The sequence below is a fragment of the Bidens hawaiensis genome, unplaced genomic scaffold, assembly GCF_021521415.1.
Source record: "Bidens hawaiensis isolate Kalapana, Puna unplaced genomic scaffold, B.hawaiensis_p1.1 tig00001461_1, whole genome shotgun sequence".
Taxonomy (NCBI): Eukaryota; Viridiplantae; Streptophyta; class Magnoliopsida; order Asterales; family Asteraceae; genus Bidens; species Bidens hawaiensis.
In genome coordinates this window covers 4,064,087-4,084,863 of record NW_027491082.1, presented here as the reverse complement: position 1 = coordinate 4,084,863, position 20,777 = coordinate 4,064,087, and the positions used below count along the sequence as shown (strand labels likewise).

The 20,777-nt window shown below is 35.7% G+C and overlaps 1 protein-coding gene across 1 annotated transcript in view; it reads left to right on the top strand.

The window, feature by feature from the left end:
• Window positions 1-701: 701 nt before the first annotated feature.
• LOC143579183 (receptor like protein kinase S.2-like) overlaps window positions 702-20,777 on the top strand; it is a 44,519-nt gene continuing 24,443 nt past the window's right edge. The window contains exon 1 of the mRNA XM_077062570.1: window positions 702-1,631. Coding sequence (XP_076918685.1) covers window positions 702-1,631 — 930 coding nt within the window. The remainder of the gene's footprint in view (window positions 1,632-20,777) is intronic.

Here is a 20,777-nt window from a genome sequence, read left to right as displayed (position 1 = left end):
ACCTCTTCTTCTACAGATGTATGTAGATATTTTACCTTTGAAAAAACAAACTACACCTAAGTCCTAAGTTAATATAAAACTAACTAAAAAAAACAACTTACGTTAAAAATACTATGAAAAAGGACAAGTGTAAAATGTAAAATATTATGCATCCTCATCTCAAATTCTCAGTTGTAATCTCAAGGTTAGTAATTTTCATTTCCTATATAACAAAACAAATGCTACCCAAATGCACTCATTTCTATTGAGAAGGCTAGTATTCACCTATTATACAGTTTAGCCCATTTTAGTGTTTATACTGCATTCAGTAATTCATAACAATGAAATTCAGGGAAAACACCCTAATTTTATGTGTTCGGTTAAGTCTCCGTAAAGCTTGAGCATCACTTACCAGTCATTTTCTTCCTTCCTTACGGAGTGCACTTCGTGGACTTTTATTCAGGAGTAAATTTTGTTCGGTGCTGTAGGGGAGTCGTGGTGTTCGGGCTCTCCGAGTTCCCTTTTTCTCAAAATCTTGTCATTTTCTTTACTTTTTTCCCCTCCCGATTGGGTTCTCCACTTTGTACTATTTTGTTGACGTGGCTAGCATCCCGACGGCACTCCTTTCCCCTAAGCTAGACATTCTTTCCTAGCCTGTACCCTCTTCTTACTCCCCCAAATTAGATTCACGCACTAGCCTTTTTATCACTACAATATCGATCATGTCTTCATCTTTCACAAGCACTACTGCCATCATGTCCTTTGATGATTATTTTAGTTTCTTAACTACCCCATTAAAAGAGATAAAATCAGCCACCAACAACTTCGCTGATGAAAATCTCTTTGCACAAGGTACGTCCTATAATGTTTACAAAGGACAACTCTTGCAATCAGGGGGCTTGATTAATATTGTTGCACGAAAATGTCCCCAAATAAACCTAGTTATCAACGAGCTGATATTCTCTAGAAATCTCAAGCACAAAAATGTCATTTCTGTTTTTATGATTACGAGGACGGAAGATAGGGGAATCGTCATCATAAACAAGCATGAAGCCAACGAAAGTCTCGACAAACATCTAAGGAGCCCAACCCTCACATGGATGCAAAGATTGCATATATGTGTTGGGGTTGCACGTGCACTGAGTTACCTTCATTATGATGCTGAAGAAAATCATTATGTTATGCATGGTAACATTAAGAGCTCCAAGATTTTACTAGATCACAACTGGGAACCTAAGTTACATGGTTTTACATTTGCTGTTAGAGCTAAAAAACATCATCTTTATGTTACTAGTAAATATAATGGTTCATTACAATATATGGATCCAGCATATGAATACACCAGAGGTTTGACTCATAAGTCAGACGTTTTCTCCTTCGGCGTCTTGTTGTTTGAAGTATTGTTTGGGAGAGAAGCAGCGATTCAGAACAATGATAATTGGTATTTTGCTCGATTAGCAAGATTACATTATGAGGAAAAAAACCTAGATAATTTGATCGATCCCGATCTTCGAAAACAAATGAACCTGCAATCATTAAAAAACTTTTCAAAAACAGCATATAGTTGTTTGAAAGAAGAGCGGGGACAGCGTCCAGATATGAATCAAGTTCTTTTAAAACTTGAGAGTGCATTGGAACTTCAATATAAACATGTAAGACCATACATTCATACTTTGATCGACTTCTATTTTCTTCATTGCATCTTTTTAGTTTTTATCATAGTTATAGTTATTATAGTTATTGTTAATTTAATTAATTCTTGTTTTTTGAATAATTATCATAAAGGAAAATCCAACGGTTGCAGTTGAAGACATATCATCCTACCACTTGACGGTACACTGCAAATTTCATTATGATTGCATACGAATGTGCACATGTAGGAGGGCATGCATGCATGTATATACGTAGTGTAGGTCCCAAACAACCGGATCTAACGCGAAAATGAATTTTGCACTTGATAAACATTCGAGACGGGTGCGGGTAAATTAAACGATCGAACAAAAACAAATAAAGATAATATGTAGTGAACGACCTCGTTATCGGTTGCAAAAGATTAAATATATGATAAACGAATCGACCCCACCCAAGGTGAGCTCCCCTTGGGTGGATGATTTACAACTTACAAAACACACACATAAATAAAACAGCAAGGTCCTATTTACAGCAAAAACATAAATATTCTAGAAGATCTTCTCCCTGTTGAAGTTAAACGCGTGCACCGAATCTCTCGTCTCGTACCGGTTTTCACGCCCACTTATTTTCTTGACCATAAAATATTTAACAGGTTTCGTCATAATAATATCACAAGTCACAAATATTAGCCTTACACGTACACATGAATGTATGTATGTATGTATGTATGTATGTTAGGATTTAATGCACACACGAAACTGAACACAAACACGAAAGCAATAACGAACACGAGGATTTAACGTGGTTCGGTCTAAACTGACCTACGTCCACGGGTGGCAACTAGGTATTCTATTATTGAGTGACAAGGGATTACAAGTACATATCGTTGTTTAAATAGAGACTAGTCTAGGGTTTGTAAATTACTGAACAAGAAATCTAAACTGAGCTGGGCTTAGGCCCGGCCGCCCGCACCCGACTCCTCTTTTGACTTCATATAATAAACCGGGTCAACAAGGCCTACGAACCCAACAATCTCCCACTCAGAGGCCTTGAGTACTCTCGTCTGCACTCCTGATCGTACTTCTGTAATCTAAACATTAACTTCCCTAGTTGCCACCGCCTTCTCATCAATTAACCTAAAGGCCCGTTGAAGCTCCCCGAAGCTCCAACACGTCAGTCACGGCTAAAACCGCCCCTAACCCGTTCTCTGTCCCTACCGGCTCCCACTGTAACGAACTACCGGACCCTGAGTTAACCTGAGAACAAACGCTCTCCATATTCAGCAAGTAATTCACTAGAGATACTTTTGCTGCTGGAATACTGGTTTTCTTAATCCACTGTCGACCTTGAACTGTAACTGAAACACGACCTGTGCTCCCACTGTCACGATGTCCTCCGACTGATTTAACCTTCCTAGCTCGTTCATCCTGAATCTTCACTTTGGCTCTAGGTTTGTTACTTGCAAAACGAACCTTCTTCTGCCCACGAGATTCTGTGAACCGGATTTTGTCTTTCACCAAACTGGATCCATTCCTTTCGGTGACATATCGACCATATACAATGAACCCATTTTCCTGCCATGAGCAACCACGAGATTCCCTTTGACTACCTTCCACTGCCCATTCCCTAACTTAACATCGTGCCCCTGGTCATCCAACTGCCCAACTGAAATCAAGCGTTTCTTCAAACTTGGAATAACCCTCACGTCTTTCAAAGTCCAAGAACTACCGGCTGAAGTTATCAAATCAACATCTCCCATACCCGTAACCTATAAAATATCATCGTTCACAAGTAGAAATTTTCCAAAATCCCCAAACTTTAGATTCTTCATTGTTTCACTACAGTGAGTGGCGTACCAGAATCCATCACCCAAGCATCAACGTTACTCTCAACACTGCAAACCAAAGCCTCATCACCACTGACCCCGTCATCTGTGTCGTTTTCTGTAATGTTCACCTCTTTCTTACCATTCGGACACTGATTCCTGAAGTGTCATTTCTCTTTACAACTCCATCATTCAATATCTTTAAGAGTCTTAGACTGACTTCTCTTCCTGCTCCCACTGCCTCGTTGTTTTCCCCTACCTCTATCTTCTGTGACGAACATATTGCCTGATGATTCACCTGAACTTATGCGTCTTGAATCTTCTCCAAGAATCGAATCCCGAATCCCATCAAATGTAATTTTTGTAGACGAACTACAAACCACAGTCACTGTTTGCGACCAACTATCGGGCAAAGAGGATAATAACAAAAGGTCTTGAACTTCATCATCAAACTTAATGTCGACTGACACTAAGCGGGACAAGATCAAATTAAGATTATTGATATGCGTTGTAACTGACCCACCCTCTTTCATTCTTGTTATCACTAGCTCTCGGATAAGATAGACCTTATTTGCTCCCGAAGGCTTCTCATACATGTTGGATAGTGCCTCCATCATACCACGGTCTGTGGTTTCTTTCATGGTGTTAAACGCCACATCTTCCAACAACGACAAAGTAATACAAGTCCTAGCTTTCTTGTATAACTTCTTTCAATCTGCTTCTGACATCTTCTCTGGTTTTTCATCCTCGAGCACTACATCTAAATCTTTCTAACAAAGTAGCGCTTCAATATGCATTTTCTACTAACCAAACTTCTGTCCATAGGGGAATTAGACAGTGATGTGACCCACCGAGTGATGTGACCCACCGAGTTCAGGTAGGATGGTGTAGATGGAAAGCAGCCACAGGTATATTATGCGACAAGAGTTTCCCGACTAATCTGAAGGGAAAATTCTATAGGGTGGCAGTTAGACCTGCAATGCTATATGGAACAGATTGTTGGGCCATCAAGAAGGCACAAGTGCGGAAGATGGAGGTAGCAGAAATGAGAATGCTACGTTGGATGTGTGGGCACACAAGGCTAGACAGAATAAGAAACGTTGTGCTTCGCGAGAGATTAGGGGTGGCGAACATAGCAGACAAGATAAGAGAGTGGAGATTGAGATGGTTTGGACATGTAAAGAGAAGACAGACGACGAATCCTGTTAGATCCGTAGAAAACATTACTATAGAGGGGAGGAGGGGTAGAGGACGACCGAAATTGACTTGGGATGAGAGGATTAGGCATGATTTGATAGACCTAAACCTCTCCGAGGACATGGTTGAGGATAGGAATTCGTGGAGAAGTAGAATTAAAGATAAGGATTTTTAGAGAGAATTGAATACCTTAGGGCTTAGACTTAACTTATTTAGGTCACATACCATAATGGTATTTCCTTACATATTTTATTATTATTATTATTAGCTTTTATATTGCGGTTAAACTGTGACCTTTTTATTAATATTATTATAATTAGTAGTAGTTTTTTATATAACTGTTAAACTTTGATTTCCTTTTTTTGCTTCATACACATGTTCTTAGAGCCGAGGGTCTCTCTGGAAGCCACCTCTTTATTCCTTTGGATAGAGGTACGGTGTGCCTACATCCCACCCTCCCCAGACCCTACCTATAGCTCTGCTGTCGGTGGGATTTTACTGGGTATGATTGATTGATTGATTGAAACTTCTGTCCGTAAAACTTCTGTATCAAAACCTTTCCGTCTTCTGCCATTAAATGACTAAAACAAAAAACTGGATAAAAACAGAGACAAACACAGCAATGGCACGAGCCTGAACTTAATGAATGTTCTACTGAACTCTGTTAAACAATCAACCTATTTAAACCGCAGGTGAAATACGAACTGTAAATCAGAAACAGAAACTTTAAACTGAAACGATAAAACCTGACAAACGCGGTTGGCACTGATTCTCCGTTTCTTTAACGCTCCTTCTGATTGACAACGATTCTTAAACGAAAATAGGATCTTGATTCAGACGTTCTTGGCTCGTTCTTCTCAAGATAGGATCTCCACAAAAATATATATAACACCAATATATATTATTACTTGGCAAAATCCCAAACAAAAAACAACCCAAATGATCTCTCATGCATAACCCAAAAGATAAAAGTCTGCCAAAAAATAAATATTCTTTTAACAAAACGGATTGAAATTTCTAGGCCCAAACAAAAAAAAAATCTGATCTTGCACATGCACATGCACATGCACATGCACATGCACATGCACATGCACATGCACATGCACATGCACTTGGTCAAAAAAGACCTATCTTTTCTTGGTCTTGGTGCGTCTCCTTTTGTTTTGCAACTAAATAGACGATTAACAAAAATACTCTGAATCTTCAATGGCTTTGTTTCTAGAGGTGGTGATGCAAAAGTTTCTCGCTTTCGAATCCAGAACCAACAAAAATATAAAATACGGCGACGCAATAAAACACTACCGGTGGCTATTGGTAATAGCGAACAGACCCTAGCGGCGGCTAGCGGTAATCACGACAGAACCCTACCTCCGATTCTTACGCGGCGGCGATAAACAAGATTGGTTCAAACTTGTTCTTCGTGTGATCTGAACCATGCTCTGATACCACTTGTTAGGATTAAACGCACACACGAAACTGAACACAAACACGAAAGCAATAACGAACACGAGGATTTAACGTGGTTCGGTCTAAACTGACCTACATCCACGGGTGGCAAATAGGTATTCTATTATTGAGTGACAAGGGATTACAAGTACATATCATTGTTTAAATATAGACTAGTCTAGGGTTTGTAAATTACTGAACAAGAAATCTAAACCGGACTGGGCTTGGGCCTAGCCGCCCGCACTCGTCTCATCTTTTGACTTCATATAATAAACCGGGCCAACAAAGCCTACGAACCCAATATGTATGTATGTATGTATGCATGCATGCATGCATGCATGCATTTATATACGTAAGCATGTACATACGTATGTATACGTATGTATGTATGCATTCTTTTATATACATAATCATGTACGTACGTACGTATACATGCATATACATGTATGCATTTTCATGGATGGATGAGTAGGTGATCGAAAGCGTGTGTTTATTTCTTTAAGAATTTTTAATAAGTATTATTGAGCAATCTCCGTAAGTGTAAACCAATAAGCAGTGATTTCAAATTCAAATGTTAATTATAAATAAATCAAAAACTGAAAGTCAAATAAGGGATAGAGGTATTTGGGTGAGCTTTTTAAACTTACTTGCTTGAATTTTAAAAAGTAAAATGTGTTTAGTAAAGCTAAAGCTTCAAAATGAAGATTTTTAAAAATGTTTTTGCTTTTCAAAAATCAAATAAGCAAAATTTAAAAGTTCACCAAACACACGTGAATACATAAAGTTAAAAAGGTAAATGTACTAACAATCGATTAAGTTCCATGTGAAATCATTAATAAAAAAATTTAACAATTCATTTTTTTATTTGCAAATTCCAACCCATTGCGTAACATGTAATGCGAAGGCCGTTGAATTATAAACAGATCTAAAATAAGGGTCAAGTTATTTTATAAATAAGGACAAAATGAGAATGATGAAAATGATTTATGACAAAAAAACGCTCAAAAAAATATAACAAAAAAATCGTAACTTAAAATAAAAATAATGAAAAAGGTCAAAAAAAATATTTCCCCCGTCTTCATTGTTCTAAAAAAAGAGTCAATATTGAGGAAAAAAATATCATTGTTTCTTTTTATTTATAATTATGTTTTTATTTATTTTCGTCATTGATTGTATCTTTTTTTAATTTGACATTGTGTATTTTTTTTCTTGATATTATATTATATTACTCAATGTTGTGTCATATTTTGTGATCTATTATGTCATTTATTATTTATTATTATTATTATGTCTTTTTGTTTATTTTCATCATTGTGTCTTTTTTTCTTTACATTGTGTCTTTTTCATCTTTTTAAAAAAAAGACGTGGGAAACACTTTAGTTTTTTACTTTTTTCATTTTTGATTTATATTTTGCGTAATTATTTTTTTAGGTTTTTTTTTGCCACAAATGCATATCACACTTCTTATTTTTGTCTACTTCGTATTTTTACTTTTTCCATATATGATTAGGTTCATTTCAGAGGTATTTCTTATTGCGAGAATTAAATTCAACCAATCACATTTTTTTTATCATTTATTTAATTATTAGGGTGTTATTGTAAAAGATCATGTATTTTTTCATATTTGGTAGGTCATAATTAGGAATGGGAAAATTCGGTACCGGTACCATACTGGAAAATTGGTATCAATTTGATACCGTCGGTACCAAATCGGTGCCAAAGTTTTGAGTTCGGTATCGGGATCGGGACCAGTACTGTTATTTCTCGAAACTTTTACCTTTGGTACCGGTACCGAACCGAATATTTCGGTACCAGTACCGGTACCGAACCAAATATTTCGGTACCAGTACCGGTACCAAAAAATTGTAATTTTCGGGACCGGGATTTTCGGGACCAGAACTGGTCTGTACCGGTAAAGTACCAATCTCATCCATAGTTATAATTTATGGAGAAGTTACAATTAATTTTTTTATATTTTTTAATATATAGTCAAATCAACCTATATTAAATTCTTGTTTTTTTATAAAATTCAATTTTGTCGATATATCAATATTATTTTTTTTTATCCTTTTAATTTGAATTTCATAACTTTGTCCATATTGTAGTTCCAAAATTCAATAGCGCCGATAAAATCACACAGAGTATATAAATGAATCTACAGAGTACATAAATGAACCTACACATGAATAAAATTGCACACGCGCAATTAGAAATACCACCTACTGAGTACATATACGAGCATACGCAGTACATAAATGAACCTACACATGATAAAAAAAAATACAATACACAATTCAAAATATTGCATACACAGTACATATATGAACATACGCAGTACATAAATGAATCTACATAAAAAATTATACATACACAATTCAATATAACATATACACAGTACATATTCGAACGTACACAGTACATAGTACATAAATGAACCTACACACCATAAAAATTAGGCATATACAATTAAAATACCACCTACACAGTACATATATGAAACTACATAGTATAAAATAAAGTTTTTTATTATATTAAACAACAATATATTGATCCTACACAAATTTTTATATGACAAACAATGTATGTGTGTGCATGTATCCTATACACTATTATATTTCATTACTACACACCAATAATGTATATTAAACACAAAAAAGTATTTTTCATTCCTACACAATATTTTATTGATTCTAGACAAAATGTTATATCACAAACAAATTACATGTATGTATCCTACACCAGGCCCCGCCCCGATAAAGCAAAAAAAAAAATTGGGTTGAAGGCGAAAAGTTTTTTGGGCCTTAAATAAAAAGGAGTATTTTGTTGGGTTCAAACAATTTAATTTTGATATGGGCTTAATTTGTTATAATATAGGTTGTGTAAAAAACTTTTTATAAAAATATGATTAAACATGTCATAAATGAGACTAAAACTCATAACCTTTTGGTTGGGAGTAATGTTTTTTTGCCACTAGACCAAGCTAATATTTGTGCAAATGAGTTTACACACTAAATATACATATTGTACTAATAAAAATACATATATTTTTTAAAAAAAAAAAAATCGGGCCTAGCGGGGTGTCGGGCCTGTGGCCGTCAACCACCCAGCCCCCCCCCCCCCTATGGGCCGGCCCTGTCCTACACAAACTCTACAGATCATAAACAAAATATTATCATCGTTCGATTCTGCACACTAATTACGTATCCTACATTAACTGTTATATCACAAATAACATTTATGTGTCCCACACAAATTGTTATATCCAACACAAAATGTTATATTTAACACAAAATATTAAACTAAACTATATTGTCTGAAAATTGTAACCTATAAAAAAATATTATCAATAAAAGTATGATAGAATCAATTATGTGCAATATACAAGCTAGTATGAAAAATACACTATAAAAAACAAGAAAAAAAGACTATCAAAATAATAGATGAAATCAAAGAAAATAAAGAAATTAAATAAATTGAATTCAATTATTTATTAATAAATATATAAAAATTAAAGCTTGAAGCTTTTAACAAGGAACAGTGGGAGTTATGCACTTCTTTTATTTTAATTGTGTTACACAAGTTACTACACTACCCTTTTAAATTAAAATAATCTTTATAATAAACTCTTATTAATTACAAAAATGTCACATTCGTAAATGACCATTGATTAACAACATCAATGGTTGAAAATGACTTCCCGCATTTCTCGTGTGAACCATCCCCTATATATATAGGGTTGAGTTTATTTCAGAAGTATTTCTTATTGTGAGAAGTGCGAGAAAATAAATCCAATCAATCACATTTATTTTATTTTATTTTATCATTTATTTAATGACATGGGTGTTATAATAAAATGCACATGTTTTTATATTTGGTAGGTCATAATGTATGGAGAAGTTACAAGTAATTTGTTTTTATATTTTTTAAAATATAGTCAAATCAACCTATATTGAATTCTTGTTTTTTTATTTTATTTTATCATATTCAATTTTGTTGTTTATCAACATTATTTTTATTATTCTCGTTATTTGATATTCATACCTTTATCCAGATAGTGGTTCTTAAATTTAATAGCCCCGATAAATTTACAAACTACATAAATAAGCATACTCATGAACAAAATCACATATACAAAGTTCGAAATACCACCTACATAGTATATATACAAACCTATACGGTACATAAATGAACCTACACATGATAAAAATTGCATATACAACATTTGAAATACCACCTACAAAGTACATATACGAGCATGCACAATAATACATGAACCTATATAGTACATAAATGAACATACGCACGATAAAAAATACACATACACAATTCGAAATACTAGATACACAGTACATATAGGAACCTACACGGTACATAAATGAACCTACACACAATAAAAAATACACATACACAATTCGAAATACCATATACACAGTACATATACAAACCTACACAACACATAAATGAACTTACACAATACAAAATAAACTTTTTTATTGCATTAAACTATATATAATAAATAACGGATAGTAATATTAACCTGTACTTGTAAAATTTTCACATACACATTCGTAATACCACCTAAATAGTACATATATAAACCCTACACGGGACAAAATAAATTATTGTTTTTATTTTTCATATTAGACTACATATAATAAATAACAAATCAAGTTGATAGCATACAATTTTAAAAATTTCAAATACGCATTCGAGATTCCACCTACATAATACATGAATATGCATGTTTATGCAATACATAATTAAATTTGTGTAGGCATTATATAATAGTTAATGCATTTGAAAAAATATGATTGAAGATATTATAGTATTTGATTAAAGTTATATTTGTTTAACATTAGTTTGATTAATAACATCAATTAAAAAAATAGCAATTAAAAAATGTATAGTTAACTTTCAGTTAGTTAGTAATGATAACAAATAAATGCTATTAATTGCTTAAGTTTTACTTTGAAAAGTCTACAAAGCAAATACTAAACTACCTTTCTTTATTAAAATACTAGGTTAGGTACCCGTGTAGAACACGGGTTAAAATAAATAAATTTATTTAAATAATAACACAATGTGAAATATAAAAAATATGTTACATATATAATAAATATATAATATGTAATAGAATAAATTACACAACACAAAATATGAAAACAAAAGGTTGAAAATTTGTAAATATTTAAATGTTTCTTTGTATATAATATTTGTAAATTTATCCATCATATTAAAATTAGTAGTTTTACTTTGTTTTTTGTTTTAACTCTAGGTAACGGAACACATATAACTGACCATCTGTTAAAACAGGTTGTTTAAAAACAAACTATCTAAAACGATTGGTCTTAACTTTTATTAATCACTATTTCAAAACAAACATAAAGTGAAAATTTCCTTCTTTGAAATTTAAAATTAATTATTTAATCTAAATCAGCGTGAAAATTTGTACTTATAAAAGCTTAATATTAATAACTAATATTATACTTGTATAAAACAAAATAATATATTTATATTTGTGTTAATTTTTTAAACTAGAAAATAATTATTAAAAAGAGAAATTAATAGATTAAAAAGAAAGAAAGAATAAAATATAAAACTATTAATAAGAAAAAGAAATATATATTTAATATGAGAAAGAGGTGAGAAATTTTTGTAAGGATCATTCATGTGTGATGACATATGGCATTATGAAACCGTGTAGAACACATGTTATAATAAATAAATTTATTTAAATAATAAGAGAATGTAAAATACAAAAAATATGTTCAAAAGATATAATATATGGTTGAATAAATTACACATTACATAATACGGAAATAAAAAGTTGTTGAAAATTCGTAAATCTCTGAATTTTTTTGTATACAAAATTTGCAATTTAACCTCCATAACAAAATTAGTAGTTTCACTTTTTTTTTTGCTTTCAACTTTAGATAATGAAACACATAACTTATAATGCGTTAAACCAGGTTGTCTTAAAAACAAATCAACCATCTATAGTGATCGGCCTTAGCTATCTTCATTTCAAAACAAACATAAAGTGAAAAATTTTCTTCGTTAAAATTTGAAATTAATTATTTTATCTAAATCAACGTGAAAAATCGTTACTTATAAAAGCTTAATATTAATAACTAATATACTATATTTATATAAAACTAAATAATATATTTATGTTGGTATTAAGTTTTTAAATAAAAAATAATTATTAAAAAGAGAAAATAATATATTAAAAAGAAAAAAAGTTGAATATAAAACTATTAATAAGAAAGAGAAATGCATTTAATAAGAAAGAAAGGTGGGAAAATTTTGTAAGAATCATCTTATGTAATGCCATGTGACATTGAAAATCTTTTATTTATTATATAGTATAGATATATTGGTAGATTAATATCTTAACAATTACAAGTTTGCCATACTTTTCTAATCCATTGATTACACATAATCAATGGTCCAGATTGATTTCTCGTACTTCTCGTTGTAACTTGACTTCTCGCATGAACAATATATATATATTCGTTTCTAATATTTATATTTTTTTGGATTAAAATTTTATTTATTGTAAGGAAGTTAATAATATACTTAGGATTTGATGATGAAAGAGTTTCACAAATAAATGAGATGTTATAAACCGGTTCAAAAGATATATAGGTTTGGTGAGACCCATGAACTGCTTATTTTTTTTACTTTAAAATTATTTCTTAATTATAAATAATATCTTTTTAAAAAAAATCAAATATTAATTTTTAGTATATACTTATTTTATAGGATTTTCATATCAAATATTTGGTGATATTAACTTTTAGTTTAATGAGATGTTGTAACCCGTTTAAGGGTTATCTGGGTTTGTAAAACCAATACCTGTGAATTCGGGTCAAATGCATGAGATGCCTCCATTTACAAATAAAGTGTAGGTCCCGTGGCGGGTGGATCTAACAACGTTCTTGGATCAACCTAACTTAGTGCTAGCAGAAATCACACTAAGCAACCTAAGAGGTCTTGGATCTTGAGTTTATGTTCGGGTTTTGCAAAGAAAGAAACAGAGAGAAAGGAAGGAAGCCAAGAGAGAAAGATAATGTGTGTGTGTTATAAGATTTTGGCAAAAGGTTTTCAATTCACAACCAACACCTTTCTCTCATGCCATGCTTCTCTATTTATAGAGAAGCATGTATGAGAGACAAGTTACATCACATGTCCAATGGGCTTCTTTACATTATTTCCTTTGGGCCTAGATACACAAAACAAACTTCTAAAGCCCAAACCATAATAAAAACAATACAAAAGACTAATATAACAAAATGGGACCTAACATAAAGCAATCTGGTGGCTTGAGAGAATGTGGAAGCAACCAGAGAGCTTTCGTTTATATATATATGTGTGTGTGTGTGTGTGTATTACTACAAAATTATTTTTTTTTCAAACAACTGAATTTAGAGCATTCACATTCTCTCTATCAAATTTTGTGAGGGGGGGGGGTGTTATAATGTAGGGAGTGATTTAGGGTTTCGTGAGTAGGACTGTCACAACATGTCAGAACGACACGATAATACACGATGATCTGTGATAATAAATACGAATACGACAACTAATTGTGTATTTTTTTTCCAAACATGAGCACAAACCTGTTTAGTAGCAGGTTAATTGTTAAGACCTGTTTAAAGACGCAATGAATAATACATGTGTAATAAAACAACATTTTTTCAAAGCGAGCATAAATTTCTTAATTAATACATAATCCATAAAATATTTGAAATAAAAAATACCACAAATCCATAACATACTTAAAAAAAACCATACAATCAAATCATAACATCTATTGTCACACCCCGACCAAAGGCGGCGGAACATGCCGAGGTGTAACGATTGTCCATAAGCACATGACACTAATTAAAGTGACAGTATTTAATAAACTCATTTCATTTCACAACATCGAAAATGTCACATAACAATTATCCATAAAATAACCATAAACAAGATATCACAAAATATGGCAAATTGATATTGTTCATCTTTACTAATATCCTAAGGTCTTTGATGTCGTTTTCTTCACAATCATAAATCAACCAAGATGTAAACCTGCAACATTTCATAAAATAAAGTTTGTCAACACAAAGGTCGGTGAGCAATTCATAAGTTTGATCATATTAGTATATAATAAAGATAGCCACAAAACTTGCATACGAAACGATAAATAAAAGTGGTAATTTGGATAAACAGATATCGCTAAACACATTAGCGACACCTAGCTATAAGGGGATGCCAAATAGTCTAGGATTTTATAGTTCCACCAACCAAAAGCGATAAACACATAGGCATATAAGCATAGAACACCAAATCGAGCAATTATTTAGGTAAAGTATACAACTACGTTTGTGGTTTAAGATTCAAATATAAAGCATTTTGTTGAATAAGTATGAAATGTCATCCCCAAAATAAAAGATGGAAAATGGGGTATGTGTAACACCCCGACCAAAGGCGGATTATACATCGGGGCGCCACATATTGTTTCATTACTCGTGACACTATTGGGTGTCAATATTTAATAAATACATTCATTCGCGCACGCGCAAAGTAAACAAGATAACATAAAACATCATAAATCAATATATTATGAATCATAATATTCGAACAGCAAAAACTTGTCTTGATACATTTTAATCTAGGTCCAAAATAAAGAAAACTTCCTACGTGTCCACAAGCTCCAAAACAGCTACTGCAAACCTGAACATGTGTTAAAATAACCGTCAAACACTTGCGTGTTGGTGAGAAATCAAGTTTAATAGATAATAATAGATAACAATAAATCTGCGCGCAACACGTGTATGTCTGGTGTTTAACAAGGGTGCAATCAGATTGTGATCAAGCCTAAATAGATCATAGCTCATAGTTCATAGTTCAATCCGTGCTCCCAATTGAGCACAAAAACGAGAAAACATCTGTGCAAGTGTAAACAAAGAAAACCGTAAACGATAGGTCTCCCGTGTTCATCTAATGGATCCATGAAAACTTCGGAATAGGCCGAACAAAGCGGTTAATGATACACACATACAAATAAACAGCCAAGTAAACGTCCTCAACACATGGGATACTGCGCGACTAAAGTTCATAAACAAGTTTTAAGACTCTAAGTTTGTATGAACACATGAACATCCCAAAACATTAAAAATAAAAAGGGATTAGGTACGAGATTACTCACTTGATAAAGATGCGGTGAAAGATAATGCAAGAACCAACTTTAAACAAGTACAAGTTAACCTATAAATAAGATTATTGTTTTAATGATTTGTTTTAAGTCTTGATTATAAGTTTGCATAATTAGTAAGTAAATTATTATATATATATATTACCGGAAAAGCAGGGCAGAACAGGGAGGAAGACGGAGGCAGAGAGGGAGGCGGCAGAGAGCAAGGAAAACAGGAGAGATTAAGTGTTTTGTGTGTGTAGTGTTAGAAAGAAAATAAGATTATTATTTATAGAGAAACCCTAGGGAACACAATCCCTAGAAAAGGGGAAAAGATCACCAAAAAGCAAAAGATTCCAAAAGCAAAAGATATCAAAAGATATGGCAGCAGGGAAAAAGAGAAAAAGCTGACAGGGAACAGTAAAAAGGCATGGGCAGTTCAGAAAAAGGTACTGGTCAAGCATGGAAAAAGCAGATCTCAAAAGATAATGTCAGTCACTTTTTCTGCCAACCAATGGGGTTGGTGCGCATGCTGCGCCGAAAGTAACTTTTCAGACATAAAGCAGATTAGGTCAACAGCACAAAAGATAAGACAACACAAAAGCAAACGGCTAGATTAAACAGAAGAAAACTCAAAGGGTTTAGCGCGAGAAGGCTCGAGCGCGAAGGCAGACACAGAAGGTCAAGAGAGCGCGAGCGCGAAGGCAGACAGAACCAACCTTAACGCGTCGCGGAAAGAACTACATTTCTAAGCGCGCCGCGGGAAGAATCACATTTCTTAGCGCGCCGCGGGAGGAACTAAAATTCCTAGCGCGCCGCGGGAAGAACTATAATTCTTCGCGCGTCGAGGGATGAACTACGATTCTTAGCGCGCTGCGAGAAGAACTACAAATCCTTAGCGCGTCGCGGGAAGAACTACCGTTCTTAGCGCGCTGCGAGAAGAATTACAATTCTTAGCGCGCTGCGAGAAGAGTTCGTCTCGCGTATCGCTGAAACAGATGGTCTTCACGCAGGATTCCTTGTAAGGGGTCTGGCGCGTGGAGCTGCGCAGACAACCTTAGGCGGGAAGGAACAAAGGAAAAGCAAAGAGTTAGAAGAAAAAGAGGGAAACAAGGCGGAAAGAGAGAAGAAGAGGGACGGGACGGCGGAAAGAAAGAGAGAGAAAGAGGCGGGAAGGAAAATATATATTATTATTAAAAGTAAAATATAAGTATAAATATTAAATCATAAAAGAAAGAGATCGGATCGGAGAAACGGGTACCTGGGTCGGGTCGGATCGGGGCAGATGTCACAGTCTCCCCTACTTTAAGAAATTTCGTCCCGAAATTTATCTCGAAGTAGGTTGCGCAGAGAACAGGTGCGGGTACTTGATCTTCATTTGATCTTCCCTTTCCCATGTAAACTCGGCTCCGCGCTTGGACTCCCAGCGAACTTTAACAATAGGAATACGACTGCGCTTGGTTTGCTTAACCTCGCGATCCATAATCTCAACAGGCTTCTCAACGAAATGCATAGTTTCATCAACTTGAACTTCATCAAGTGGAATGTGAAGGTTCTCGTCAGCTAAACACTTCTTGAGATTGGATACATGGAACGTTGGATGCACATTACTGAGCGCGGGCGGCAGGTCAAGTCTGTAGGCAACTTTTCCCACACGCGCGAGAATCTTGAATGGTCCAACATAACGAGGAGCAAGCTTACCTTTCTTCCCAAAGCGGACAACACCCTTCCAGGGCGACACCTTGAGGAGAACAAGATCACCAACTTGAAATTCGAGAGGCTTCCGCCTACGATCTGCGTAACTCTTCTGTCGGCTTCTGGCAGTCAGCAGATGATCACGGATCTTGGCGATTTTATCGGTTGTCTCTTGAACAAGTTCGGGTCCTGTGATTTGAGTTTCACCCACTTCGCTCCAACAAATCGGGGAGCGGCACTTACGACCGTAAAGTGCTTCAAATGGGGCCATACCGATACTGGAATGGTAGCTGTTATTATAAGAGAACTCAATCAAAGGCAGGTGTGAATCCCAATTACCTCCAAAATCAAGAACACAAGATCGGAGCATATCCTCAAGAGTTTGAATAGTTCGCTCAGACTGACCGTCAGTCTGGGGATGATATGCCGTACTCATGTCCAAGCGAGTTCCTAACGCAGATTGGAGAGATTTCCAAAAGCGAGATATAAAACGGCCATCGCGATCGGATATGATGCTCAAAGGAGTACCATGGCGGCAGACAATCTCTTTGACATAAAGCTGCGCAAGTTGCTCAACACGGTAGTTTTCACGAATGGGCAGAAAGTGAGCAGACTTAGTCAATCGATCCACTATTACCCAAATGCTATCATGTTTGCTTGTTGTCAAAGGTAACTTGGTAATAAAGTCCATCGCTACACATTCCCATTTCCACGTAGGAATTTCTGGTTGTTCGAGCAAACCAGATGGGCGTTGGTGTTCAGCTTTTACTTTAGAACAAGTCAGGCATCTAGCTACGAACACAGCAATATCCTTTTTCATACCGGGCCACCAATAAGTAGTGCGCAAATCCTTGTACATCTTATCAGCGCCGGGATGAATAGAATACCGAGATTTGTGTGCTTCACTCAGGATATCAGCGCGAAGATTCTCATCAAAGGGAATCCAGATGCGATTAAGATAGCAGAGAATCCCACTCAGATTAGGGACAAAGAGTGCTTCCGCGCCACACGCTAACTCGGCGCGAAGGTTACCATTACTGATGGATGCGCGCTGCGCGTCACGAATACGCGATTCAAGGTTGTTTTGGATCGGCGCGAAGTGAAGCTGCGTGCGCGGCAAGATACAGTTAAGATGGCAGGGTTTTCGGCTGAGCGCATCGGCTACCACATTAGCCTTACCAGGATGATACCGGATCTCACAATCGTAATCGCTGATGAGTTCGTTCCATCGGCGTTGCCTCATGTTAAGTTCCTTTTGATCAAAGATATGCTGAAGGCTTTTATGGTCAGTGTAGAGGATACACTTAGTACCATAATGGTAGTGTCTCCAGATCTTCAAGGCAAATACGACTGCACCAAGTTCGAGGTCGTGAGTTGTATAATTCTTTTCATGCACCTTAAGTTGCCTTGATGCGTAAGCGATAACCTTGCCTCGTTGCATAAGAACACAACCGAGACCTTGGTTGGAGGCATCGCAGTACACGACAAAATCATCATTACCCTCAGGTAGCGCAAGAACAGGAGCTTCACACAACAATCGCTTGAGCGATAGAAAGGCTTCTTCTTGCTTCGAGCCCCAAATATACGGTTTACCTTTGTGCGTTAGAGCTGTTAAAGGCAAAGCGATCTTCGAGAAGTTCGAAATGAAACGCCGGTAATAACCAGCTAAGCCCAGAAAGGAACGGATCTCGGTAGGAGTGGTCGGCGTAATCCAGTTCTTGATTGTTGGTGCACATTTTGTGGCCGTCGCTTGGCGAATAGTTTAGAATGTTTATGTTGTATGCTGTACACCTAGGTAGTGGTTCACGCTGAAAGTGATCCATTTGAAAGAGCATTTTCAAATGGATACTCATTCGATCGAATGAGTTTCTGATTCGATCGAATGAGTCTGCCATTCGATCGAATAGGACTCATTCGATCGAATGAGTCCTGACCGAATGGCAGCGGGTATAAATACCAGCTTTCAGTCGTGAACAGGTAAGGTTTTTGAGGTTTTTGCGTGCCCGGAGCCCAGGTGCTGTCCGGATGAGGGGGGAGGCCATGCTCGACCTCCCCCTGCCATAGATCGTGATTTCAGTGTTTAAACAAGCATGTAATCTTTCGTTTTTATCAATGAAATCGTTTGTTTCGTGTTTGTTTCTGTCCGTCTTTGGTTATCAAACCTTCCGTCTCGAACGCGCTCGGATCGTCTCGGTCCCGGCTGAGCCAACAATTGGTATCAGAGCCACGGTTACCGCTAGAAAGGTCTAACAACCGATCTAGCAAGCCGAGCTCTTGATTTTCTGCGTTCTGGACGTTAAACTGTTGGTGTGTTCTTCGTGTTCTTCGCGTTTTCTGGGCTGGCGTTGAAGGAGTCGAATCAGTACATTCGATCGAACGAGTTCCCCATTCGATCGAATAGGCCTATTCGATTGACTGATTCGATCGAATCAGTCTTCCCGCTCAAAAGTGTCAAATTCAAACGCAAGTTTTCCCGCCCAGACAGCCTGTTCATTCGATCGAACCAGATGTCTTCATTCGATCGAATCAGTTTGTATTCGATCGAACTGGTTTTCCCGCTCAAAGTGTCAAATTCAAATAGCTGATCGAACCAGTTCTTCATCCGATCGAATATGTGCTTCATCCGATCGAATCTGTGGTTCATTCGACCGAACCAGTTCTCATTCGATCGAACATGTTCCAGACCAAAAAAAAAAAAAAAAAAAAAAAAAAAAAAAAAAAAAAAAAAAAGTCTGGAACGCCTGCTTACACGAAAATTTGCCCAAGCCATTTTTATCAGTCGGGAAGTCTTCTGAAAAAGTTTGGCGAAAATAAAATTTTTTTCGACAAAATTTCCGGGAAATTTTCGGTTAATTGTCGGGTCAGTGATGAAGATTTTTCTGGACATCCTATACATGTTGATCACATTCCAGAAAAAGTTTGGTGACAGTGAAATTTTCACTGATATTTGCCGGCAAAGTCAGAGCGTTTAAATGTTTAACGGTTAAAGCGGCAAATTTGAAGATGAACAAAGCACAATTACCTGAAGGAATTATCGTCTACAAGTTTAATGGATAACCCCTTGTTCATTGAGCTTCTACAGTGGTGATTGTTATAAGAACACAGAAGAACAGAGAAAAGTGATTACTGATGAGGTATGATGTTATTGTGGGGTAGTCAGGAGCATCTGACTATTTATGGGCCAACCAAGTTTAATTTATTGTCCGCATTCTGAAGATTCTGCTTTGTGGAGAGAATCTGAGTTTGAGTTATTGTGGGGTAGTCAGGAGCATCTGACTATTTATGGGCCAATCATGTTAAATATTTATTTTCCGCATGTGAGAATTCCGCTTTGTGGAGGGAATTCTGTTGAAAATTGGTGATTCGCAATCACGAAGTTAATGATGTGTCTTTGTCTCCGATGATGAATCTGCATACAAACTAATCTGTTTAGGGGGAGTAGCTGTGGATTGGAAGCCTCTGTCATTTGTCCAATACATGTTGGTGAAGTAACCGTGTGGGTGAAGATTCGCCGATAGTAAGTCGCGCAGCGGAAGCGTGCATGTATTGTCATGTCTATATATTGGGATACACGTCAACGTCTGAGGGGGAATTTCTACAGTTGGTTGTTTTAAACAGATTATTTAGTCTGAAGATGTCAGCAATGGAGAACACTTTGCATCATTAACCGAGAGTTCAGTCTAAGGGGGAATCTTGCTGCAATGATGGTATTCTTCAACGTGATTATCAAGATAAAGCAGAAGATTTGACTGAAGATTGCAAGAGGTGTCTACAGCAATTCGCAAGCAACGTCCAAGGGGGAATTTGTTGGTGCACATTTTGTGG